Source organism: Pteronotus mesoamericanus, unplaced genomic scaffold (genome assembly GCF_021234165.1).
Source record: "Pteronotus mesoamericanus isolate MK-2021 breed Mesoamerican mustached bat unplaced genomic scaffold, CSHL_Meso_final contig_94, whole genome shotgun sequence".
NCBI lineage: Eukaryota > Metazoa > Chordata > Mammalia > Chiroptera > Mormoopidae > Pteronotus > Pteronotus mesoamericanus.
The window spans coordinates 8,956,669-8,984,527 of NW_026555285.1; the positions used below are offsets into that span (position 1 = coordinate 8,956,669).

General features: G+C 34.9%; 1 protein-coding gene across 2 annotated transcripts in view; it reads left to right on the forward strand.

Annotated features, from left to right (window-relative positions):
• Window positions 1-27,859, forward strand: part of VWA8 (von Willebrand factor A domain containing 8) — a 390,182-nt gene that overhangs the window by 198,384 nt on the left and 163,939 nt on the right. For both annotated transcript variants that reach the window (XM_054586385.1, XM_054586386.1), the window contains exons 22-26: window positions 5,343-5,418; window positions 7,548-7,683; window positions 9,815-9,934; window positions 12,301-12,506; window positions 13,779-13,930. In XM_054586385.1, the coding sequence (XP_054442360.1) occupies window positions 5,343-5,418; window positions 7,548-7,683; window positions 9,815-9,934; window positions 12,301-12,506; window positions 13,779-13,930 (690 nt within the window). The remainder of the gene's footprint in view (window positions 1-5,342; window positions 5,419-7,547; window positions 7,684-9,814; window positions 9,935-12,300; window positions 12,507-13,778; window positions 13,931-27,859) is intronic.

Below are 27,859 nucleotides of genomic sequence, written 5' to 3' on the forward strand. Positions count from 1 at the left end.
AGCAAGAACCTAACTGCTCAAGAGAAGAGTGTTGCATCGCAGTAAACTTCCCTTCACAAATATTATCCCCCTAATGTCTGCCTTTTGTAGTTTGTTAAGATTTTTTGTATCTGGGCATATGAGTGATGAGTGATGAGTGATTGACTGCTACATTAACTATATGTCCTCCAAAACCACTGTTTTGAGAGGTGGAGTCCTTCAGTCACTTTGGAAGAAATTATATTTTACTTATCTAACTAAAAGGACTTTTTCCTCAAAGCATTCAAAGCATATATTATAGTACTATTTCTCGCTCTACTTTTATCTTCCTCACCTTTTACTCTATTATATTCCCTCTCATGTTCTATTTTAATTCCCTACGTAGTGATGAGTTATCTAGGGCTTCCAGAGGTGAAGTGATTGACCAAACTAGGAGGATTCAGCTTTAGGCCACTGCTGGTTTTTAGTTATCACTGCAGTAATTATAGCTTATTTATATCCTCCCTTTTTTTATATTGGATGGCAACACTGCTTATAATAATGACTGTTTCTATTTGAGGGCCTCAGGAAGTTTCTTTCCCTACATGGTGAAATAAATTTGCCTTTTACAGGCAAGGGTAGGAAGGTGGTGTATAGCTATTTATTAGAAAGCCCACAGTGTTTGTAAACATCGATTAATTCTTAAATTTGTAAAGTGCCTCCTATAAGCCATATCATACCTTTCTTTTGTCATGTTTGGCTTATATTAATGAGTGGACTCTTGGTATAGCCATATTTATTTTAATGAACTATAAAGTTAGAGAAGATTCTTGTCAGCTATTTGAAACTTTGTGTGTATTTCTTCCTTCATTCTTATGTTTAACATTGCTTTTCTAAAATAAAGCTAACCATAAACCAATTAAATACAGCTAAGATATCATCCTCAAAATAAACATCATTGTTTTGATATCATTTGCTCCTCCATATATTAGAGGATATTAGCTTAATATACCTTTACAAGCAACACGTCAGGACAGATTGTACTTGCTCTCTGGAAGCCAATCTTCTTTCCTTATTTTTACCAAAAAAAAACCCCCCAAAAACCCCAACCAAACAAACAAAAAAAGTGGGTCCTTATGCAATTTAACTACTTTATTGCTTCTGGAATTATTTTACATTTCTATTGAAACATTAATTACTCCAATTTTTAAAAACTTTAAAATCACAGATTTAAAGAAGCTTACAGTTTAGTACCATATTTCTTTGAGTAGCCCCTTTATTATTAACACAGGTTTTAATTGACAGACAGCTGTAGTTTATAAGATAGTAAGTGCTAATATAAATGGCAGCAATTAGCAGAATATTCTAATTAGTTCTTCAAGTATACTGGCAACTTTTATGTACTGTGAAGCCGTCTCTGTTAAATCTTAGACTGTGGACATGTGACTAGATGTGTTTTGACTTTTTTTCCCCAAGTAGTGTTGAAATTGTTGACTCTATTTAAACTTTTATAAGTTTATATTTCAAAGCTGTTCTTGAAAGGAACAAATTATAATGGAATTGAAATTGTAACAAATAAAGTAGTCTTCTAAGGTTATTGCTCATTTGTGTGGAGAATTAATTTGTTTTGATTTGTAGTGTTCATAAATACAGAGAAATAATTTTATTTCAAATCAAATACCTTGAAAAAGAATCAGTCTTAAAGACTCAATAAAATCATATACTACCTGTAACATCAGTGATCACCTTATCACTTACTAAGTTGAAGTTTATAATTTTATAGGATATCTGGAAAACAATTTTGATTCTTATATTAAGTGCTATGCAGAAGACAGTAGATTTTTTTTTATATATTCTTATATAATCAGGGAGACATACTGAGATATAAGTCAACCTACTTTTTAAAATTAATTTTTATGTAATTAGTAGTCTTTGCTTTTTATTTCATGTATAAGTCAAAAGGATCAGTCACCGGAAGAGAACAAAAACTCCTTTTATCTTATAAATTCTCATTTGTATTTATTCTCTAATTTGTGCTTGTTCACTCAAACGTATGGTTTTGATTTCTGGCATAGAAGTCTTTTCAGAAATCTAATTTGACAAGTGTTATGCTATCAGGATTCAAGTGTTATAGAGCAATTATCTTTGCCTTTTTCAAGTTGGAATTCAGCTTGAATTTCCTATTCTTAATCTCATATGAAACACTATAATTATTAGGATAACTGAATTTCTTTTCTACCAACAACAATACAAAAGTTTTTTTCCGTTTTGGTGCTGGAAGGTGTCATGTTTTTGCCCATTAAGTATGTGACAGCTGAAGTGAGAAATTCACTATGTTGCTATAAAAATCTGTGTGAACACATCATTTTCTCTTCTTCACCCACCCTCTTCTGTATTGCTGGATATTAACAGTGAATTTAAGTACAACAGCGTGGGAATTGACTGTGGGAGCAGAGGGTGGGATGGGCAAAGGAGGGCATGGAGGCGGGGAGTCAGGACAACTGTAATAGAATAACAATAAAGAATTATTTTTAAAAAGATTAACTAAATCCTGTTCTTGATTGTTTAAAAAACTCTAAAAATTAATGTTTAGCAGAAGATAGCATAAAGTATTTCCTCAGGTATATGGAAAATGGATATATGACTATATATTATTATATTACATGAGAAACATTTTATTCATACAAAAAGTTGATAAGCTCCAATAAATTGTCATAATATATTTTCACTTTCCTTAAATCCCTCAGGGCTTTATTTTAGACACGTTTTAATTTGAATTTTAACAAACATTAAAAAATAATAATAGATTTTTTGTAAAGTATAATGCTAGGCTATAGGAAGCAGTCAATCATGGGATTAACACCAAGTCCGTGAGAGCCTGGATCACAGGATTGGGAGCTTGGGATAGGGGTCAGCGATGGCCGTATGCCAGACTGCCAGGGAATTCACTAAAGAAATCAGTTACCACTTAGTCAAGTTAGAGGGAGAAGCCTTTCAAGCTAAGTGCAAGTAGGGCAGGCAGTCTAGAAATTTTAAATGTCAATAGTTGTATTGTTAACATACCTGCTCATGCCCTGGTAACTGAAGACTCTGATGCAGAAATTACCTCCTACAATAATGAGTGAAATTCAACTCAACTGGGGTCCATGATGGACATAAAAATTCTTCCCCTCAGTCCCTTGACTAGTGAACCCTAAAGGTACTTCTCAACATGACTGTACTTTCTAATACACAGTTATAAATGAGTAAGAAAGATTCCTGCTTCTAAGAAAATTAGCCTTAATCAAAGTCAGGATTTACAAAAATGGGTTCTGAAGTTCCAGATTCTCTATTTACAAAAAGAGTTCCATGATCTAGTGAATTTGGAAGTTCATAAACTGTATGTTGCACTATAAGCTACAATTGATTTTTCAACTTTTAGCAATTTGTTCATTTCATTCATGCATTCATTTATTCAATAAATATTTATTAACTTTATCTTATGAGTCAGACATCCATTAGGACAGGATGAGGCACATGGTAGATCAAGGCATATATGGTCTTACACTCTTAAATCTTACAATCTGTGTAGAAAGGTAGATATTAAAATAAGCAACTACAGCCCTGGCTGGTGTGGCTCACTTGGTTGGATGTCATCCTGCATAGTGAGGGGTTGCCAGTCTGATTCTCTGTCAGGGCACATGCTTGAGTTGCAGGTTTGGTCCCTGGTCAGGGTGCCTACAAGAGGCAACTGATTGATGTTTCTCTCTCTCATCAATGTTTCTCTCCCTCTCCTCACTCCCTTCCCCTCTCTCTAGAAATAAATACATCTTTTAAAAAAGAGCAACTACAGCGTAGTGTGTTAAGGGCTAAAATAGGGGGAGATCCAGGGCTCAGGGGAACAGACAATGCCACCTAACCTGGCCTACAAAGTGTCAAGGAGGGGAGTCCCTATAAATGCTGTCTACGCTAAAAGTTTAAAGATGAAGTTAGACAAGCAAGCAACTTTCAGTAACAAGAGCAGCAATAACGATAACAAGAAATAGTTATAGCTGACATATAAGTACACTCTCTACCTGCCATATACTCTGCTACTTTCCAGGTGTTCTATCAGTGAACCTCCTGGGTGTTATTACTCACCCAAGATCAGTATGGCTAATAATTGGCAAGAACTATAATTTAAACCCTGATTGGTCTGACTCCAGAGTCTTCTTTCCACCACTTCAACTCTGCCTCTCAAAGCAATGGACTGATTTTGACAAACAAACAAAAAAAAAGATTTGACTTGTATCTGAGGTTTGCTTTGTTTGTGATTTTCATGTGGCATTTATTTTTTCCTAATAGATATGCATTTTATAATTTTAATAAATTATAATTGAATTTGGAATTTGGATAGAAGTTTCAGAAGTATATTATAGCAGTAAAGTCTGAAGTTCCCATTTCAAGCAGTGTCTTACATATAGTAGGTAGTCAAAACAACACAGTTGTATCTTTATATTTTACTTTGACTAAGTGGTAGGGTAGTTTGGAAAAAAAATTACTTTGAACTCTTGTAAGAAAGGAGCTACTGACATTTAAAAGTAATCTAGTTCTCTGTATGATGTGATTAAGGTGGCCATAGGATTTTTTTTTTTTTTAAGATAGAGTACATGTAAAAGCTGAAGATATAAAATTGATCCCCTTAAAAATGACTGGAGCTACTTATCACCTACAGCACATGAGCACACATTGTTGACAAGAGTATTCATGGGTGGAATGAACATATTTCATCTTGTGAAGAGTGCATAACATCAAGATAGCTCACTATTAATACTTTTGAATATTATAATCTCAAAGGGTAGTGGGGTCAGGTAAATAGTAGCAGGTAGATTTAAGAAAATAAAATGGATCCCATGATGCCTGAAGTCAGGTAAGATAATGTGGCTTTCACCTAGTGAGGGCACATTGGGCCAGGGCCAGAGCACACAGTTCATAGACATTCTTTAATTGGCATGCGATGTGCCAGTCATCACCAAACTCACCATCAAAATTATTTTATTTTAATATAATATAAATAATGTATATATCATACAAATATATACTTTTAATTTCTCCTCTCCACCCTCAGAAGAGGATTTTGAGGTTAAATGGTCACAAGGAAAAGAGAAGTGATCAATCTTTTTATCTTGAAGGCAAAAGAGAAGTAAAGAACTTGGATAATCTGTAAGTCCAGATTAATTCCCAAATCCTTGTAATTTATATTATATCTACAAAATACTGTTGCAAAAGGAATTTTTCTGCTATTTTTTAATTCATTTTGGGAAAAACAGAATGATGAAGAAAAAGAAGATAAGGCGTATTTTTATTCATGATCAAAAGTCAATTTATTTCCTGACTAACTATAAAATGTGTTGGTTTAACTTTAGGGACACCACAGTACAAACCCTTACCCTTCAGCCTTCTGTTAAAGATGGACTCATTGTGTATGAAGACTCACCTTTGGTTAGTAATCCAATTATATGAATGTTCTCAACTGTTTGTTTGTTTGTTTTTTTTTTAATGATAGTTGTATTTTAGCCTTTAGCAGGGAGGAGTGTAGCATCTCCCATAGATTCCAATATATTTTGGTCTTAACTGGAAAAACACTCATTTGTATGTCATTTGGGGAGTGGATATTTAATTGCTAATTATTTGGATAAAATAACATCATTTCTCACTCTGTTCTCTCTCCAGAGTGAGAGATTTAGGGAATGATTGAAATCCTCTAATGATTTCTTTTCCATTCCAGAATTTAAAAAAGAAAAAGTTTTCTGTTTCTTTTTCAAATGTATAGAATTTGAAGTTAGATAGTGCTTCTGGTGTGTTTTTAAAATGATTTTAATAAATAAAATATTGACCCAATGTTTTGGGCAGCTGGGAAGATCAATTCCTCCGCTTCTCACATAAAGCCCAAAAGAAATCCCAGCCTGCCTGGCCTACCCTTCAGGGTAGATAACTGCTTGGCAGCAGTGGCATGAATAAGCCATCGTGAGAGCACCTGTGGTCCAGACCCCTGTCGCTGGAGTCTTAGGAATTCCTGCCTGAATTCTCCCAGGTTGGGCCTGACTTTTCCTAAACGGAGAAGTGAAGGCAGGGGCTGGAGGTAATAGCTCTATGGGTTCTTTTCTTTTTTAATTCAGTTCATTTTTACCCTGAAATTAAAAGGGAAAGTCTTTATTGGTTTTTTTAAAGAATATGCGATAGCCCTGATTGGTGTGGTTCAGTTGGTTGGGCATTGTCCCAAAAAGCAAAAGTTCGCTGGTTCGATTTCCAGTTAGGGCACATGCCTAGGTTGTGAGTTCATCCCCTGGGCAGCGCTCATATGAGAGGCAATCAATCAATGTTTCTCTCAAATCGATGATGCTTCTCTCCCTCCCTTTCCCTCTCTCTAAAAATAAAATTTAAAAAAAAGAATATGGAATAAAATATGTGTGGTAGAGGGAATCACTTATTTCTCTACCTGTATTTCCTTACAATTATTTGCCAAACTGTGTAAGGAGAAAAGTTTATGGTTTGGTCCATTTTATGTTATGAGATATTTCTTATTAATTAAAAATATAATATTTGGGTTTAAATTTAAATTCATTGAGTATTTCTCCCTGTCTGTTCTCTGAAAAATGTTTCAAAGAGTTTTCCTAGTTTTTACCTTTCTTTTTAATAATGTTACCATTCACTCAGTGACCTAAGACCTAGGACTTTTTCTTCTTTATTTTTCCCCTCTTCCCATCTAATCAGTTCTTAAGACTATAGATTATACTTCTGGAAAACCCTTCAGATCAATCTGGTGCTTTTTGTTTCCATTGTTACTCTGCTTTCTCCACTAAAATCAGGTCCCCAGACCATTTTTTTACAAAATTATTATGGTGATCCCCCTTTAGTCAATTCTACCTATTGCTGCCAGATTAAATGTCCTAAAGTATAGCTCCAAACTCCATTCTTATCATGTCTGAACTCATATATTTTTCATCATATTCCATTACTTAATGAAGGAAAGTACATATTTTTTTAGTAGTAGAGACCTGATCTACCATTTCAGACCCTCTTCTCTCTTTTCTTACATTTAATCTCTAGCCAAGAAAAACCATTCATATTCACTGTTCCCTCAATATGCTTCAGGAATTCTTGAGTTTGACTGTTGATACCCTTTGTTTGAATACTCACCTCTTCACAATCCATTCTGATCTGTAAAAAATGTATGCTCTTTTAGAACCATAACAAGTGCACTGTTTTAAAATCCACTATTTATTGTAATGTCTCACTTAACCTCCATGGCACTGTAATTTCCCTATTTGTTATACTTGTTTTAAATCTCCGCTCTTCTGGTGTGTAATTTGTTGTGACCTTCACCAACATAGAAATAATTTTACTGCTAAAGGGAAATAAAGTAATTACTACAGAGTTAGCAATTTAGTAACTGAGATGCTTTTTGTGGAGATCCGTAAATTTTGTTTTCAGCTCTGCTACAGACTTTCTTTGTGATAGTGTATGCATAACTTAAATATAATCAGCTATTATAAATCCAAAGCACTGAATGATGAAATCTAAAATGTTTGCTTTTATTTTTGTTTATGATTAATGTTCTGTCTTCAAAGGTTAAAGCAGTAAAGTTGGGTCATGTTCTCGTGATAGATGAGGCAGATAAGGCCCCAACAAATGTCACCTGTATTTTAAAAACTCTAGTGGAAAATGGAGAAATGATTCTAGCAGATGGAAGACGCATTGTTGCAAGTGAGTATAAGAAAAAGCCTCTCTTCTTTTAATATATGCAGTTTTTACATCCCTGCTATCCAATCACACCCTTAGCTGGCTACTTATCTCCAAGAAAGTGTTAAGTTCAAGTTGTCCTTATTGACAGTCATTTACAAAAATCAATGTCTGAATTTCACTTTCTCAGTTTCATTTTGTGTAGCCAGATAGTCTCTTTGAAAATTTTAATAGTAGTTTTAGGACAGATCAATTTCAAGTGTTCCTACATTGAGAATACCAACATACAGTTTTTATTATACTCATCTCTTAATTATGATGCCATATATTTTCTTTATTGTTATCTGAAATTTTTTAAAGCTCTAGTAAGTTTCTATTACAATACTAAAATTGTTATCTCAGTATAATTAGAAAAATTAGGCATTTTATTTTATATATATTTATCCCATATGTGTGTGAATAGATGTATCTGTATACAGATACGTTATACACACATACACATTGCTACCTCAGGAAAAAGTTGTCCTCTGTTTTGGATTTTTATTTATTTATTTATTTTCTTGGTGGTATTAGAGAAAATGTAGGTAGATGAATCTATTCAGTCTCTTTGACCTACAAAGAAAAATTTTTTGTGTAATGCAATGTGAAAACATTTTCTGGTGTCTAATTTAAAAGTTTTGCATCATGAAAAGACTTGAAAATCTATAACTAACCACTGAAAATATATAGCAAATACCAGAGTAATCAAACAAGTTGAGACCGATAACTAAAATCTTCAATGTTTGAAGAGAACATGTAAAAAAGACCTCATTAAAAATGTACAAGTGCATCCACAGAGATGTTCTTCTTGGATATTGTCATTACAAGATTGCTGTTTCTGAGCCCAGGATATTCAGCAGTAATAAAAGTATTCTAACATTTCAGTTTCACAAGGAGTTTATGGGAAAAATGAGAGTTTGAGTTGGACAGCCTAAATACCATCCATTAGAAGGATCATTCAAACTCTCCAGGTCAGAATTCTGTGAGGCATTATGAGGACAGTGAAATGGAAAGCAAGAAATAATGGCTGGAACAAAATTGTGGTTAAAGAGTGATGTTATCTCCATTTTCTGATACATTTTTTAAAGATAGCCTAGAAGTAAAAGGGCCATCAAGATTTTTAAATTTAGGTTTGATTGTAAGCACTTTTATACACAAGAGCCCCTGAAAGCTCTTTTGAACAAGGTTACATAAAGCATCATTCTAGGGCTATGTTTTTCATTTTCTTTGCTTCTAAAAATTTTCATTTTTTATCAATCATTTTTATTTTAATTAACTAATTAATTAAATTTTACCTGTGACCACATCCCTTGTTATTTGCCACTACTAAAATTAAGGGAGGTCAAACATTAAAACTATTGGTTATATTAGTACATGACTATATGATACATTGAAAGATTAGTTTTTGGTGTCATAAAGTATGAACATAGGTTCTTAGAGACTCAAGTAAAACTGCAGGATCATCACACTGATCATTTTTTTAATGATAATATTCAGTTGCTTTAATACCTTAAACATTTGCACAAAGAAACCTCCAGCCAACTTGAGATTACTTATTTTAAGAACTATGGTAGAATTTCTTCATTGGAAATAAATTGGTATTGTACTAGTGAGCTGACTACATGTTCAAGACCTTTATTCTGTGTGGTTGAGTGTCAGGTACATATCCGAACTGGAGTCACTCCTTGGCTACACAATGGCAGATTCTCTGCAAATGATGAAGATGCTGGTTTGATAAAAATAAACGATGTTTGAGTTGTCCTTTGGGTCAACCCTTGCTATAGATTCTTTTTTTTTTAAAGAAAATCAGCATCTCAGGCAAAGTACTCTAAGACAACATTTGGATAATTTGCTCTTTTAGGTGTACATTGAACTTACATAAAAATACAAGTTCCTGTATAATTCGTATGCATATTCTTTATCAGTATTCTGTTCTTAAGTAAACTTTTTCAAGAAAAGTTTTTTTCTGCAACCAAATTGTTATAACCAGATTTCTTAGAGTTGTTTTATAATTAAACAGTATGACTTCTTGTTACATTATTTTAAAGCCTGTAACTTGATATTATTAAGAATTACTAAATATCAGTAAAGAATAAATAGAAATTTTGTTTTTCAGATTCTGCTAATGTCAATGGAAGAGAAAATGTTATAGTGATTCATCCTGATTTTAGGATGATTGTTCTGGCCAACAGACCTGGATTTCCTTTCCTAGGCAATGATTTCTTCAGTACTTTAGGTAAAAGCAATAATGATAATAATAACAAAAACAATAGCAACAGCAATAACAACACTGTCTTAGGGGCACTGCTGTAATGGCTATCACTGAATATTACATGTGCTGTGTCATCATCCCAGCCACCTGGGAGAGTATTTGTTCTCCCCATTCAAAGAGATTAACTGTTTCTAGGCTCACTTAGGTAATGGGTGTTAAAGCTTGGCTCTGGTTCCAGAGCCTGTTTCATTAAACAATGACACTATACTTTGTTATTTAGGGCCTCTTAGAAATAAAACACAAAATAAGGAATGGTTTTTAGTGTTGGTTTTTGTCATAACCTCCTAACCATGAAAATGTTGGAGGCCAGCTCAGATTTATTCACATTGATTGGAGAGGGCCTGGGCTAAACTTAATCATTAGAAGGCTTAAAAAGGACATTTCTTTCTATGGCAAGTAGTTAATTCTGGATACTGGTAATTCTTATACTGAACATGAAGCAGGCTCAGCATCCTAGAAGGATTTTTGATCTAGCAATTTCACATCAAGAAATTCATCCAAGGGAATTACCCATGCAATGATGTAAGTACAAGGATAGACAATATAGCATTTCTTATAGTAGTGGAAAAAAAAAAAGGAAACAATCCAAATGGGACTGGATAAAGAAATTCTATTATATCCATACAATAGAATACTATGCAGCTGTTAAAAAAAAAATGGGATAAGCTTGCCCTTGCTGGTAAAATTTTTTTTTTACAAAATATAATAGGTCAGAACAGTGGTTATAGTAGTCTAACATTTGAATGAATAAGAAACAAAACACAAGAGGGATATGTATACATGATTATACTTGTACGTGCATAGAATCTCTTTAGAAGAGCACAGACTATGTCTCCGAAATCCTCTTATCTCTCTGACTTCTTTTTCTGTTCTGCTGTCCCTATCACTCATTCTATTCCCATCCCTCTGCTTTCCCGCCTCTCCCTGGAACATCTGGTTATGCTCGCCTTGGGTCTTTGCCTTACTGTATACTGTCTGGGACCACTTTTGCCCTAGATGTCTGCATTGGCAGACCTGAGGCCCTGCCTGACTCACTTCCCCACCACCACCATTTTGAGGCCCTACACTGTAGTTTTCTTTTCCTTTTTTCTTTGAAACATACAGTTTCTAACATTTATATTTATTGTTTATCGTCTCCCTATGCCAGAATATAAACTCTATAAGGACAGGGATTTTTGTGTTTTTGATCACCGATATATAGTGCCTAGAGAAGTATTGGCACATAGCTTTATATTAGTGTTACACTTGATTTTCAGCAAAAAACCCAAAAAACAAAACAAAAAAGAAACCCGAAAGCTGTTCTTCACATTTATACTTAATGGCTTTAATCTATGAGAAACATGTTTGAAGTTATCATGGCTTGCATTTTATTTAGCTGCTTTTATAAATATGTAATACTGATAAAACAATGGTTCAAATAGTTTCAAAGTCAAAGAAAGATCTAGATGTCCTTTATTTCTAAAATGAACATATTATATAATGCAAATTTACTTTAACTTCCTTTTGTCCCTGGTCTCCTGTATTATGAATCAGTAAAATTGCATTAACTTTTAATATGAGAAATATGCTCTTGAGCATAGATTATATTTTTCTAGTATATTCTCAGTTGCCTAAATTATAGTTGAAATATTCTGTTTCTACATTCTTTTTTCTTGATTCTAATTTAGACAATTTTCTCTGCAAATTTCCTTTTCCAAAACTAACTTCTGAAATATATTCTAATAATCTGCAGAAGATATAAATTATTTAGAAAGTGATGATACTGATTCTATTTTGGTATACATAAAGCTTACATATGAGAAAGGTGTATATAATTTCTCAAGATATTTAACATGTATTAAAGTTAAAAATACAGTCTCAGAGCCATATAAAGATTATTTTCCAATTAAATGGAGAAGAAAAAAATTACCAAAACTATATATGTTTGTCTATGTTCATTTAAAAAAAATGAGAGAATAAACGCACTGAGCTGTTGACCCAGGGTACCTGTGGGGAGCCAGTGGGATTGGCAGAAACACAGGAGGGCTTCTCCTTTTTGTTCTTTATATTTGGATATCTCCCAGTGAGATTGTATTCAAGTATTATTTATTTTTTCTTTAAAACAGAAACAAATCTATGCAGAGTAAACCACATATCGCTTGGTTTCCTTTTTGTTAACTTTTGCCATTTGCTGTCATCCTGTTGTTGAATGGGCTTTCTGTGAAGTTTTACGCATTTGAAAGCAGTGCTTTATTAAGCAACCAGTGGCACTTTAAACTACTGTTGCATATTTCCTATGGCATTATAATGGATCAGTTGCATGCAGAATGTGAATTTTTTTTCTCCTACAGGTGATATTTTTAGCTGCCATGCCGTTGATAATCCCAAGCCCCACTCGGAGCTTGAGATGCTCAGGCAATATGGACCGAATGTGCCCGAGCCCATCCTTCAGAAGCTTGTGGCTGCCTTTGGAGAGCTGAGGAGTTTAGCTGACCAAGGGATTATTAACTACCCTTATTCTACCAGAGAAGTTGTCAACATAGTCAGGCACTTACAGGTATGGCAAACACCTTTGCATAAGTTTAAAAGGAGGCATCAATCTTGTTTTTTAGACTGCTTAATTTATACCAAGTCTTTCAATTTCTGTAAATATACTGATTTAGATGATATGTTACAATCTAGATTTTAAGTCTGAAAGACCAATGAATATTTTATGTTTAGCCTTTGAATTGAGTTTGGTGAAGTTCAATGCTATGACTATTGCCAAGGAGCCAGGAAATTTGGTGGAAGTTGTTTTTTTCCAGGAGGCAGGGGCAGGATTGGGGAGAAGACAGGAGAGTGAGGCATCAGGGAAATTCTGTTACTATTTGACTTTGCAACAAGCGTGTAGTATCTGAGTGAAAACAAAAGACATGAGGAGAGAAAAGAAACTAGGGACCAACAATATTAATTACATACCTATAAATACTGCAAGAAAATTTCATAAGGTAGAATAAATGAACAGAAGAATGAAATGCCTTGTAGCCGTGTATAATGTGTAGTCTACATTAGTAAAGAAAACAAAAAACTTATGTAGAGTCTATTTATAACAAATAATGCTCTTTAAGCTAACAGTCACAGCCTAATGTCTCTTGATTTTTGCCCCATCCCCAACCTTCCAAGGAAAACCTACAAAGGAATATAGAAAACTTTATTCTGCCTGTGAAACCACAAGCCCAGGTCAGATCCTAGGGCTTATGAAAACGCCCACAGGACACTACTAGTGCAAATTTACACTGGTGTGAATTTGGCTGTTAGTAACACTTGTTTTTTCCCCTCTGCTTTTCCTTATTTCTCTGTGCTCTGTAGTTTTATGTTCTTTCTGTCTTGTCTTATTCTGTTACTATTTTTTTCATTTATTCATAGATATTTGACTTCTCTACTTCTGTATAGTAATTCAGTATTCTGCTTTGTTTAAATAGTATCTTTTAATTTGTTCAATCTGGTGTTCATTTTAAAGTCAGGAGATTTCAGAAAGCAGTGCAAGTCCTGAGCTTCAGGATCTAACATTTGATCTAACATGATCTAACACTTGAGAGAAGGAACTGTGCCCCCTCCAACTCTAACATCTGTTTAAAACAGAAAATCTTAAATCATCAGAGCAAACATTAAAAGAGAAAATGTATATATTCTTCCTATCTGGTTATCAGACAAGGCTGTAAATCCCTGCTAAAGTTTATTGAATCATTATTTGTTCTATCAGTTTTGTAAATCTTTATATTGTGTATTTTATGACATATGTAATAAGGTTTTTTGTTTGTTTGTTTGTTTTGTTTTTTTTTTAATGCAGAAATTTCCCACCGAAGGTCTCTCCAGTGTGGTTAGGAATGTGTTTGACTTTGATTCCTACAACAGCGACATGAGGGAGATTTTGGTTAACATTTTGCATAAGTATGGAATACCAATTGGAGCAAAGCCTACCAGTGTGCAGCTTGCGAAGGAGTAAGGCAAACTCACTGTTAATAAAATGCTGCTGAGTGTTACTGTTGTGATTCTCAAATGCTGATAATTCCGAATCTACTGTTACTCTCTACTCAAATGAACTGGGGTGGAAACTACTTTCCACAAGTAAACTTTTCGAGTGTATGTTGCTATTTGCTGGCTGGCTTTCAGTTAAATAGCATTGTTTAGAAGCCTGTAAATTGAGAATTTTAATTATTTTGAATGCTGTAAGGGTAGATGTATTATAATCAAATAAAGGGAAATATTTGTTTCTTTAACAGTCTCTGTCCTTTTGTTGAATTTACTATGACTCTGACTATTTTCTCATCTAGCACAAAATCATTGTGCAAATATGGAAATGACGTAAAGGGATAATATGTCTTTAGTTTAGATGTTCTTATTTATGTCACATTTTATTTTGTTGTTATGATAGTTTCTAAATTTATAATCATATTAACTTAAGAGATTTTAGGTTACATACTTTAGCTTGACAGATGAAAGAGGTTGTGAAAATAAGTGGGTTTGTTTCATGTGGGCTGGTTGCCTGATTTTTATTTTATAATTACAGACTACGTACTCAGTCTTACCAAAGAATCTTGCAAATATGTTGTTGACCAGAAAGATACTTGACAGAACTTACTAGTAGAGTAATTAAGTCCATGCAATTCACTAGAAAAGTTTTAAATATGCTTAACTTATTAACTTATGATAATGAATCCAGTGCTTTGCCAATAAAAAGAATTAGCATAAGTTCCTAAGGCACGACAATTACTTATAAATTGTTATTTAACTTAATTTTATATAGAAGGCACTCTACCTTCCTTAGAAAAAAATTATTAAATATAAATTAATGAATAGTTCTGCTATTTACTAATTTATATATACACACATATACGTACATATCCTGTGTATACATCAGCCTCATTTATTCCTTGAAGTTATAAAAATTTGTGAGAATATGTGCCAATAACAATACATTGTTAAAATTTTAACAATTTCTTCAAGAATTTCTTAAACAGAAACAAATATTTCCCTTTTGTATAAAACCTCAAGATAGAGTTATATTAGAAATTATCAGTGAATAGGTTTATATTATTGAGTGAGTAAACTTTTTTTTAAAAGACTGATTTGGTGTCAATTGCTAATATGTAAAGCTTTCTTTAGGATACTTTTTTACTGATTTATATTAGCAGTGCTTATGGGCATTTTGGAACTAATTTGGCAATTTAATAGATATGATATATCTTCTATATTAGAATGTTCAAGAAATTGTCTTTAATATGCAAACTTCTATTACTGTTCATGTTTTTTTAACTCTTTAAATACCATGTTTTGCTATGTATAATGCACACCCACGTTTTTGGCCCAAATTTTGAGGAAAAAAATCTTCTGTTTTAATTTTTTAATTCAATTATTTATTTATATTTAGGAACAAAACCAATTATGCAGGGAATTATTTTGCATATGGATATTATTATTCGTTTTTAGAGTTAACTTTTTATGCATAAGCGTAAATAAAAGAATTAAAAACATACAGATTTGGAATTACTACTACCCATGTATAATGCACATCCTTATTTTTCCCTGAAAAATTTGGGCAAAAAAATTGTGCATTATACACAGCAAAATATGGTAAACTATATCTTTATTTTCAATTGGAAATAAAATGGTTTTCATTACCATTAACAAGTTTATGTAATTAGAATTTTAGCTTCTTGGAAACCAGGCTTGTGATTTAAAAAATAACTTTTTTTTTTGCACAACTTGGAATAATAATTAAAATGCATATTAGTTGGTAATCAATCAAAAGAAAGTTGTTAGCAATTTTATTTTCTAAGGAAGACAGAAAAAATGATTTGTTTATTCCTGTCCTCAGTTCTAAAATGAAAAATTCTTGCTATGGCAAGTTAATTTCAACTCTAGCACTTACGAGTGGAGGCTAAAGTACATAGAGGCTGGAAACAAGATGGTCATACTTGTGCCTAAGATGGAGATGGAAACAACTAGTTGTCTACCCACAGCATATAGCTAAAAATAGACTTAGAGCAGATGTGGAGAATGAGGGAATTTTTCCCTTGGGGTGGAGATAATAGTAGACTACAAATTGCACATTCAAAACATTTTTTCCTCATTTGTAAATTGCAGTGTCTCCAGCAGCTCAAAAGTAGTGATGTCATTTTTTGCCCTTTAGTAAAATCTACAGGTTCCATATGTCTATTTCTATCAAATTATCAGCCTTTTTCTTTGAGAGTGTAGCATGGTAAAGTGAACAAAGCAATGGCCTGGGAATTTAGTAGTTGTACATACATTCAAGCTGCATGCTTGGGTCAGGGAGAAACAGATTTTACCCTATTGGTAAAATGAGGACATTTTACATAGATGTCATAATCAGGTATCTTATCATTTAATTAGGACATTTTTGAGAATGGAATGGGGTGCTACTAATAATAACTGTGTAAAAAGAGATATAAAATAAGACTCCTAGTGAGGCCAGAATATATGGTCATCTTCATAAGGTTAATAAAGTTCCTTCCTATTCTAACATCCTTTGCATTTTAATGTAATCTCAATTTTCTCTCATCTGCAAAAACAAAAACTCATAAAAAAGAAGTGACAGTAATACTTTCCTTTTTCCTTGTAGAATAGCACACTGTTAACAGTAATCACACAGACCTCTGAAGATTTAAAGTTGTCCCCGTGCAGTCTTATGATTTACTTTGACTTTCCTAGACCTTTTGCTAAACCTTTCACTTCATTAGCTTTTTGCTCAACCAGTTCTTTAAGGCTCTTCCTGCCCGTCTGTGCTGGCACTGTTAGTCAGATAGATCCCCCTTGGACTTCTGCTCCTAAGGAAGAAGGACAAAATGTTGTAATTACTATTAATATCTGTTGTTCCAAATGAAAATATTTTTCCCAAAACCTGTTATTTTCTTGTTCTGTAATCCAGCCACAGTGCTTACTGAATGGGAGCAAACTGACACAGTCCAGAATAAAATGTTCACATTCACACTAAAGATGTAGATGGAAAAATAGTTGGCAACACACTGCCTCTAACTGAAAAGAAAGGTCAGGCAGATGTAGAAGGAGGAAGATTGCACAGGGGCAGATGATACTAGACCACTGTGTGTACAGCTTTCTACAGCACCTCCTTCTTCAGTGAAAATCAGAATGTATTACTTTGAATATGGTTTATCAGAATAGAATATTTTGGCTGTTTGGTGATGCCCCATTAATACTCTTTAGTAAAATTCTCAAAGAGAGATGCTGTCACTTTCCCTTTTGTTGTCCTAAGTAGCTCAGTGATGGAACATATCTCAGTCTCTGCATACTTTTAAAAGGTCCAGTGTGATATTCTGAGGTGAACATGACTCTTCTTTACTAAGCTTTTGCTAAACCTGGTACTTTTGGCCAAGTCTAACTGGGTGATTATTTTTCCTTGTTTGATCACGCTGTAATGCAGCTCCTCTTCCTGATCTGTGTATATTTCCAGATCTTAACTACAATGGTCAGAATTGGCTACCTACACCCCCACATTTCATTTGCCCTTGTCCACTGTTACTTCCTGAGGGCTTTTTATTTTAAATTCCCTTTTAAGTTCTAATACATGGGAAAGGATAGGCCAAAGCAAATATAACCAAATGAGGCTCACTGGGAAAAATTTAGGCAGAGATGGGAAGATTTAGATTAAAAACTGAGCTTTTAAAAAAATAATCGGAGCTCTTGAGTTTCAAATGTAATTTTTGGGAAAAAAGAATACACACACACACACTTAGGTCCCAGCATCCAACGAAAAGCATATAGATTATCTACTGTAGTAGATATAGATATAAATTTCAAAGCAAACTTTGCTTGTTTTTCCCTCAAATGAGCTTTTATTTTTGAAGTTTCTTTTATTTGAGACTAAACATACTGCTAGCACATTAACTCTTCCAAATTTAAATGTGTTTTCATAATGATTTATTAACTCTAACATATTAGGGAAACATTTGTTTTAAAGGAAGAAAACATCCTGTTTTTTTTCTACCTCCATTTTAAGTGATTTGTACAATATTTTATCTTGAAATTTTTTTATTAATTTATTTATTTTTCCAAATACATTTGTCTCTGCCTTCCCCCCACCACTTTCCCCTGCCCCCCCAATCCTTCCCCACTTTGGTTTTGTCCATGAGTCCTTGCTATATGTTCCTTGACTTGCCCCTTCCCTTCCTTTCCCCCCCGCCCACCCCTCCCTCCTTTCCTCTTGTCTCTGTTGGTTTCTTTTCCTTTCAGTGTTGTTGATGTGATTTTCCTTGCATCTTTGTTTTGTTGGTTAGGTTCCGCTTATAGGTGAGATCATATGGTATTTTTCTTTTGCTCCCTGGCTTATTTCGCTTAGCATAATGCTCTCCAGTTCCATCCATGCTGTCGCGAAAGTATGCCACCCTCAATCTGACAGTTCTTAAGAAAAGAGGATTGTCATTTCATAAATTTGCAATGGAATATACTCTACCTCTAAATACACTAATTAGTAGCAATAATGATGGTGATATAGACACTTATAAATAACTAAGTGCTAAGCACATTTCCAAACACTCACTTTACATGAATTTATATAACCTTCATAACCTATCTATATGATTATTACTGTGTTTTGTAAATGAGGAATTTGAGGCACAGAGAGGATACATCACTTTTCTAAGGTTAGAGAACTAATGGGACTGAGCTGTGTGTGTGTGTATATATATATATATATATATTCCAATTGTAAAGACAATATAAGCAGATTGATATGAAGATTATAGCTAATTTTTTAAGTCAGAATTATTCTTTAGATACGGAAAATTACCAATAGCTTTGGTTTCAAAGGGCTTTTGGATTTTAGGTAGTCTACTGGGAAAACGTCATTGACCATGACATGATACATGTATAATATACAAATTCTTATTCTGCAGAGAGTTATGATGAATTCAAATTTGAGGGGGTGAGGGTTAGCCGTATGTCACAATCAAAAGTCAAAAGGTAGATTATTATAGACATTTGGCAAAACAAAGATCATTTTAGAGATCTCTTCATTCCCAATTAAGTTTTCCCCCTCTTTTTTACTTTAATTTTTTAACATCATGAGGGATCATGAAGTAAAACACAAAGTAATTCATTTAGAAAAATTGTAAAGAACTTTGTCATATGTAAGAAGCATGCTAACCATCATTTCTTTCTGATTAGGAACACAAAAGCAGTTTATGGAATCTTTTCAAAGGGTGTAGTAATTTTTTAATAAGCCAAACATAGAGAGAAATTATCTCTTGACTTCTGAAGTTATCTTTGTGTATTTTCTTCTCTCCCTGTCTTCCCTAAGAGGCACACATATCTATAAAATATTTAAGTCATAATCTTTTTTATTCCAAATTCTTTGTCCTCAGCTCTCTTTATTTCTTTTTTTACTGCAGCTTTGTATATTTGTAAGCCATTGTCATTTTCCCTCCCAAAGCATATATTGCCTATTTGTCACTGGCAAATGGCATACAATCTACCAGTCATTTACTTGTATCAATCAAGTAGAATAAAAAGATCAAGGAAGTTAAAAAGCTTTAACATGTAGGATTTCTTTGTGATGTGTATTTACTAAAGGAAAGATGATTTCCACTTAAGCGTAAAACAAATTAGGAAAAGGAAAATTAAAACAACTATAGTACCACTATCTGAAGGTAACTGGTTTTAAATCCTTCTAGATGTTATCTTGTAATCCTATGTGATATTTCACACATGGAGAAATACTTCTTTCCAGGGTTTTTTTTGTTTGTTTGTTTGTTTGCTGTTTTTCTTCTTTCTTATTTTTTTTATTGTTCAAATATATTTGTTTCCATTTTCCTGCCACCTCTTTCCCCTGCCCCACCCTCAAACCTTACCCACTTTGGCTTTATCCATGGCTCCTTTATACATGTTCCTTGACCTGACTCTTCCCCTTCCTTTCCCCATTACTCCACTCCCTCTTCCCCTCTCCTTACTGTCGGTTTGTTTTCTCTTTCAGTGTTGCCAGTTATATTTTCCTTGTTTGTTTGATTTGTTGATTAGGTTTCATTTGTATGTGAGATCATATTTCACCCCCTGGCTTATTTCACTTAGTATAATGCTCTCAAGTTCCATCCATGCTGTCATGAAGGGTAGTAGCTCTTTTTTCCTTTCTCTCTGCTACATGGTATTCCATTGTGTAAATGTACCATAGTTTTTTGATCCACTCATTTATTGATGGGCACTTAGGTTGCTTCCAGTGCATGACTATTGTAAATTGTGCTACTATGAACATTGGGGTGCACAGGTTCTTTTGAATTGGTGTTTTGGGGTTCTTAGTGTATAATTCCAGTGGTGGAATCGCTGGGTCAAAAGGCAGTTCTATTTTTAGCTTTTTGAGGAAATTCCACTGTTTTCCACAGTAGCTGTACCAGTCTGCATTCCCATCAAAAGTGGACTAGTGTTCCCTTTTCCTCACAACCTTGACAGTACTTGTTTGTTGATTTGTTTACGATGGCCATTCTGACTGGTGTGAAATGGTATCTCATTGTGGTTTTAATTTGTATTTCTCTGATGGCTGGTGATGATGAGCATCCTTTCATATGTCTCTGGGCCCTATGTATATCCTCCTTGGAGAAGTGTCTGTTCAGATCCTTTGCCCATTATTAACTTGGATTGTTTGTCTTCCTGGAGATGAGTCATGTAAGTTCTTCACATAGTTTGGAGATCAAACCCCCATCCAAGGTATCATTGGCAAACATATTTTCCCATATGGTTCGTTCCCTTTTGCTTATGTTTTCTTTAGTCATGTAGAAGCTTCTTATTTTGATGAAGTCCCATTTTCTTATTCTTTCCTTTATGTCCCTTGCTCTAGGGGGCATATTGGTGAAAATATTGCTACATGGAATATCTGAGAGTTTCCTGCCTGTGTTCTCCTTTAGGATTTTATGGTGTTGCAACTTATGTTTAAGTCTGTTATCCATCTCAAGTTTATTTATGGTTATGGTGTAAGTTGGTGGCCGAATTTCAATTTTTTGCATGTAGCTGTCCAGCTCTCCCAACACCATTGTTGAAGAGGCTATTTTTATTCCATTTTATGTTTCTGCCCCTTTGTCAAATATTAACTGACAGTAGAGACATGGTTTATTTCTGGGCTCTCTATTATGTTCCATTAATCTATGTGTCTGTTCTTATGCCAGTACCAGACTGTTTTGATTACAGTGCCCTTGTAATACACTTTGATGTCACATATTGTGATCCCTTCTAATTTGTTTTTCATTCTCAAAATTGCTGCAGCTCTTCACAGTCGTTTATGTTTCCTGTTCTATATCTGTGAAGTACGTCATTGGTATTTTAATAGGGATTGCGTTGAATCTATAAATTGTTTTGGGTAGTATGGATATTTTGTTGATGTTAATTCTTCCAATCCATGAACATAGTATATGCTTCCATTTATTTGTGCCTTCCTTAATTTCTTTCTTTGGTGTTGTATATTTTCTGCATACAGGTATTTTACCTCTTAGGTTAAGTTTATTTCTAGGTACTTTATTTTTCTTGTTGTTATAGCAAATGGGATTTTTTTTTCCTGATTTCTGATTCCGATGTTTCATTGTTGGTATACAAGAATGCCTTCAATTTCTGAATATTGACTTTGTCTCCCGCAGTTTTGCCAAATTAACTCATTTGGTCAAGGAGACTTTTGGTGGCATCTGTGGGGTTTTCTATGGACACGATCATGTCATCTGCAAACAATGACAGTTTTACTTCCACTTTTTCAATTTGGATGCTTTTTATTTCTTTTTCTTGTCTAATTGCTGTGGCTTGGAACTCCAGTACTATGTTGAATAGAAGCGGTAAGAGAAGACAACCTTGTCTTGTTCCTGATCTTAGTGGGAAAGCTTTTAGTTTTTGCTCATTGAGTATGATGTTGGCTATAGGTTTTTCATATGTGGCCTTTATTATGTTGAGGTATACCCCCTTTACTCCCACGTTGCTGAGTGTTTTTATCATAAGAGGCTGCTGTACCTTATCAAATACTTTTTCCACATCTATTAGTATGATCATGTGGTTCTTGTCTTTCCTTTTGTTTATGTGGTGTATTACATCTATTGACTTGTGAATATTGAACCATCCTTGCATCCATGGGATGAATCCCACTTGATCGTGGTGGATGGTCTTTGTAATGTATTGCTGGATGCAGTTTGCCAATATTTTGTTGAGGGTTGTAGCATCTGTGTTCATCAACGATATTGGCCTGTAGTTCTCTTTCTTTGTTGTGTCTTTATCTGGTTTTGTGATTAGGATGATGCTGGCCTCATACAAAGAATTTGGGAGTCTTCTCTCTTCTTGGATGTTTTGGAATAGTCTGAGAAGTATGGGGGTTGGCTCTTCCTTAACTTTTTGTAGAATTCTCCTGTGAAAAGGTCAGGTGCAGGGCTTTTATGTGCCAGGAGTTTTTTGATTACTGCTTCAATTTCACCAGCTCTTATCAGTCTGTTCAGGCTTTCTGCTTCTTCTTCATTCAGTGTTGGAAGGTTTTATTTTCCTAGAAATGTGTCCATTTCACTGAGGTTTTCAAATTTCTTGGCATAGACTAGTTCATAGTAATTTCTTACAATTCTTTGTATTTCTGTGGTATTAGTTGTAATTTCTCCTCTTTCATTTCTGATATTATTTATTTGGGTTCTCTCCTTTTTTTCCCTTGATGAGTCTGCTTAAAGGCTTGTCGATTTTGTTTATCTTTTCAAAGAACCAGTTCCTAGATTGTTGGTCCTTTAAATTTTTCTTTTAGTCTCTATGTCATTCAGTTCTGCTCTGATCTTGACTATTTCCTTCCTTCTACTTGCTCTGGGATTTGTTTGTTTTTGTTTCTCCAGTTCCTGAAGATGTCTGGATAGGCTGTTTATTTGAAATGTTTCTATCTTCTTTAAGTAGGCCTGTATTGCTATGAACTTCCCTCTCAGGACTGCCTTCACTGTGTCCCATAGGTTTTGGGCTGTTACGTGTTCATTTTCATTTCTTTCCAGAAACTTTTTGATTTCTTTGATCTCATTATTGACCCATTCATTGTTTATTAGCACGCTATTCAGTCTCCATGAGTTCAAATATTCTTGAGTTTATTCCTTTAGGTTGGTTTCTAGTTTCAAGCCCTTGTGGTCCAAGAAAATGCTTGTTATGATTTCAGTTTTCTTGAATTTGTTGAGGCTTATTTTGGGTCCCATCATGTGGTCTATCTTGAAAATGTTTCATGTGCATTTGAAAAGAATGTGTATTTTGCTTCTTTGGGATGAATGGTTCTATATGTATCATTTAAATGTATTTGATCTAATGTGTCGTTCAGTTGCACAATATCCTTGTTGACATTTTGTTTGGAAGACCTATCCATTGTTGTCAGTGAGGTGTTAAAATCCCCTACTATCAGTGTGTTGCTGTCTATATCTTTCTCGAAGTCCTCCGAGATTTTCTTTATATATTTGGGTTCTCCTATGTTGGGTGTATATAGGTTTATAATGTTTATATCTTCTTGATAGATTCTTCCTTTGATTATTATGAAGTGTCCTTCCATGTCTCTTTTTATGGCCTTTGTTTTGAAATCTGTTTTTGTCTGATATAAGTATTGTGACCCCTGCTATTTTTTCCTTTCCTTTCGCTTGGAATATTTTTTTTTCCATGCCTTTACTTTCAGTCTGTGTAGGTCCCTTGTTCTGAGGTGGGTCTCTTGTAGGCAGCATATGTCTGGGTCATTATTTCTTATCCATTCAGCTACCCTATGTCTTTTGATTGGAGCATGTAAGCCATTTACATTTAAGGTTATTATTGATAGGTTTTTATTCATTTTTTCCCTTTGTTCCTGTGTTCCTCTCTTTCTCACTGTTTTTCTTCATCCTCTTAAAGCAGTCCCTTTAGCATATCTGGGTAGAACAGTCTTGGTTGCAGGCCTTTGCTTTTGATTACTTGGAATATTTCTTGCCATTCCCTTCTGGCTTATAGTGTTTCTGCTGCAAAGTCAGATGCTAGCTGTATTGGGGCTACCTTGTATGTTACTACCTCTTTCTCCCTTGCTGCCTTTAAGATTTTGTCTTTGTCTTTGCTATTTGTTGTTTTAATTATGATGTGTCTCAGAGTGGGCTTCATTGGGTTCCTCTTGAATGGAAACCTCTGTGCTTCTTGGACTTGTATGACTTTTTCTCTCCTCCAGTTAGGGAAGTTTTCCATCATTACTTTTTCAAACAAACTCTCTGTCCCTACTCTTCTTGTCTTTCTGGTATCCCTATTATATGGATATTAGTACATTTCAGGTGGTCCTGCATTTCCCTAAAAGCCTCTTCATTCTTTTTGAGTCTTTTTTTCATTTCCTTGCTCCTTCTGGGAGCTTTTTTCTACCTTTTTCTACAGCTCACTGATTCAGTCCTCTGCTTCATCTAGCCTGCTTTTGATTCCTTCTACTGTGTTCTTCAATTCAGAAATTGTATTCTTCATTTCCTCTTGCCTCTTATTGGTAGTTTCTATGTCTTTTTTTCATGCTGATAGAGTTTGCAGTAAGTTCCTCATAGTGTTTCTGTAATTTTTGGTAAGTCTCTGAGCTCACTGAACACACTCAACTTCCTTAGAACCATTGTTTTGAACTCAATATCTGACAGTTTACTTGCCTGTATTTCATTTACTTATCTTCCTGGGGATTCCTCCTCTCCCTTAGATTGGGGGGTGTTTCTTTGTCTTCCCATTATTTCTGAGACTCTTTTTTTTTTTGCTTCTTCTTAAATGATCTCTCTTGACTTTCTGGCTTTGTAGTGTGAACTTCTATGGTTGGAGATGATGGGTTTTTTTTTCCGGATCTGCCTCTGATGATATTAGCTGTTGACCTCTTCTGACCTTCGGCAATCTTTTCAATACTTCCAGGAATCTATGGTCTGTGGCTATCTCCTTCAGTTATAAATCTAATCATTCTGCAATTAGCAGTCAAGTTTAGGCATCGCAGAGCGGGGCAGAGTCCCTTCTGGGGGCGGGGTTATTGTATCCTTTCACGCTGCTGCCACTGAGGGGAGTGGTCTGCCTTAGCAAGGTGGGTGCTGCCATATGGGGGAGGAGTGAGTGCCAGGATCCTGCTGGCTACTCCCTCAGTTCTCTCCCCAAAGCCTCCATCTCTAGAGTGTCCTCAAGTGACTCTAGACCACTTTGTACCCCCTTTAGTCAGGGATTTACTACCTGTAGCTCTGTTTGCTAAGTTTTTCTTCTTAATAGAAGAGACATGGCCTAAAAGGGGTTTATTTTAAAAATTTTATTCCGAAGCATCTTTCTTGAAAGGAAATTTGCTTCTAATGAATTAAATTTGAGTACAAATGACACCCCTCCCCAACGCTACTTTTTCTCCATACTTCTTGAGATTTTAAGCCTTAGATTTTTATTGTACACATAATACAGATTCATAAAGTACATAAGGTATTGTCACAAATAATATAATGTTAATATCAAACCTTTGTGTCTTTATGCATATGTTCAAATCTCATCATTCTCCGACATACAAAAATGCTGTTGTTAGACAGACTGCACTTCTAAAAATGGCTGTTGTATGAGACTTTAAAAGTGTCCCATAGCTTGTGAGGAAGCCCTAATCGAGTCTTAAATCCACTCCTCAACCTCTGGCCAAGATGGAGGTGTAGTTAGACATGCTTCACCTTCTCACACAGCAATAAGAAGGTTAAAAACCAATATAAAAAAGAGAATAACGAGAAGTGCCAGAAAATCGAACTGTATGGAAGTCTGACAACCAAGAAATTAAAGAAGGAACATTTATACAGATGGGTAGGAGAGGCGGAGACAGGCAGCTGGGTGGAGAGGATACCCATTGAGGTGGCAGCATTGGCAGCCAGCGAATGGGTGGTCTCACATTCACATGCAGCAAATCAAAACCAGGAGGGACAGGTAGGGAGGGAGCAATCCCAACCCTAGGCCAGACTGTGAAGCCCAGGGTTCTAGGGCTGAGAAAATAAAGCCTTGTAGCCTTTGACTATAAAAACCAATGGGGGTTTCAGCTTCAGAAGAGACTGCTGGTCTCTCAGGATAGTCTGTTTAAAGGGCCTACAGATTCCTAGAATGTACACAAACCCACCCACCCAGGGAATCAGCACCAGGGCAACAGCTACAAGGGCTCCAGTCATTTACTGGAAGTGGGGGAAGTGACTGAAAACTGGATGACAGCCGAGCAAGTGGCATTGGTTCCCTCTCTGACCCGTCCCCCACACAGAGTGCCACAAAGTGGTTAAGTGTGTTGTCCTGCCCTGGCTCCGCCCCTTACAAGGTAACAAATGTACCAAGACGGGGAGTCAGAGCAGCTGTACCTAATACAGAGAAACACAGGGAGGCTGCCAAATAGAGGAGATAAAGAAATATGGCCCAAATGAAGACCAGATTAAAATTTCCCCCCAAAAAAGTAAATGACATGGAGATAGCCAACGTATCAGGTGCAGAGTTCAAAACACTGGTGACCAGGATGCTCAGAGAAATGATTGAGCATGGTCACAAAATAAAGGAAGAAGTGAAGACTATACAAAGTGAAATAAAGAAAGATACACAGGGAACCAAGAGTGAAGGGAAGGAAACCAGGATTCAAATCAACGACTTGGAACAAAAGGAAGAAATAAACATTGACCTGGAACAGAAAGAAGACACAAGAATTCAAAAACGTGAGGAGAGGCTTAGAAACCTCTGGGACAACTTTAAACATACCAACATCTGACTCATAGAGGTGCCAGAGGGAGAAGAGGAAGAGCAAGAAATTGAAAACTTACTTAAAATAGTAATGAAAGAAAACTTCCCTAATTTGGTGAAGGAAATAGATATACAAGTCCAAGAAGCACAAGAGAATCCCAAAGAGTGGACCCAAAGAGGGCCACACCAAGACATATTATAATTAAAATGTCAAAGGTTAAAGGTAAAGAGAGAATCTTAAAATTAGCAAGAGAAAAGTCCATTTTCTCTTGAAAAAGGCAGTCACCTACAAAGAAGTTCCCATAAGACTATCAGCTGATTTCTCAAAAGAAACTTTGCAGTCAGGAGACTAGCAAGAAGTATTCAAAGTGCTGAAAAGCAAGGACCTACATCCAAGATTACTCTATCCAGAAAAGCTATCACTTAGAATGGAAGGGCAGATAAAGTACTTCCCAGACAAGGTCAAGTTATAGGAGTTCATCATCACCAAGCCCTTATTATATGAAATGTTAAAGGGACTTACCTAAGAAAAAGAAGAAGATCAAAACTGAACAGAAAATGACAACAAACTCGCAACTATCAACAACTGAACCTAAAAACAAAAAACAAAAATAAACTAAGCAAACCACTAGAACAGGAACAGAATCATAGAAATGGAGATCACATATTGGGTTATCAGTGGGGAAGGGGGGCAGGGGGAGAGTGGGGGAAAAGGTAAAAGGAATAAGCATAATTGGTTAGCACAAAATAGACAGGGGTATGTTAAGAATAGTATAGGAAATGGAGAAGCCAAAGAACTTATATGTATGACCCATGGGCATTAAATAAGGGGGAATTGCTGGAGGGAATGGGGGTACTAAATGGAGGGGGAAAAAGGAGGAAAAATAGGATAGCCGTAATAGCAAAACCAATAAAATATACTTAATTAAAAACTATTCCTCAGGTGTCCTGATGACATCTCTATTGCCTCTCTGCTTTCAAATACTTTAATTTTTTTAAATTTCATGTATCAGGCAAAATAAGATAATTTTGAATTAACAAGGTCTAGGACCATATTGACAAATTTTTAATTAAATTTTGTTAATATGTTCACATTTTAAACAACTGAAAAACACAGTAGTAATGTTGATAGTGGTTGCCTTTGAGAGACCCTGGAAAGGGAAAAGAGACTTCACTTTCTGTACTATTTTAATATTCTAACACGAGTATTATTTTCTACATTTTACTTTTTAA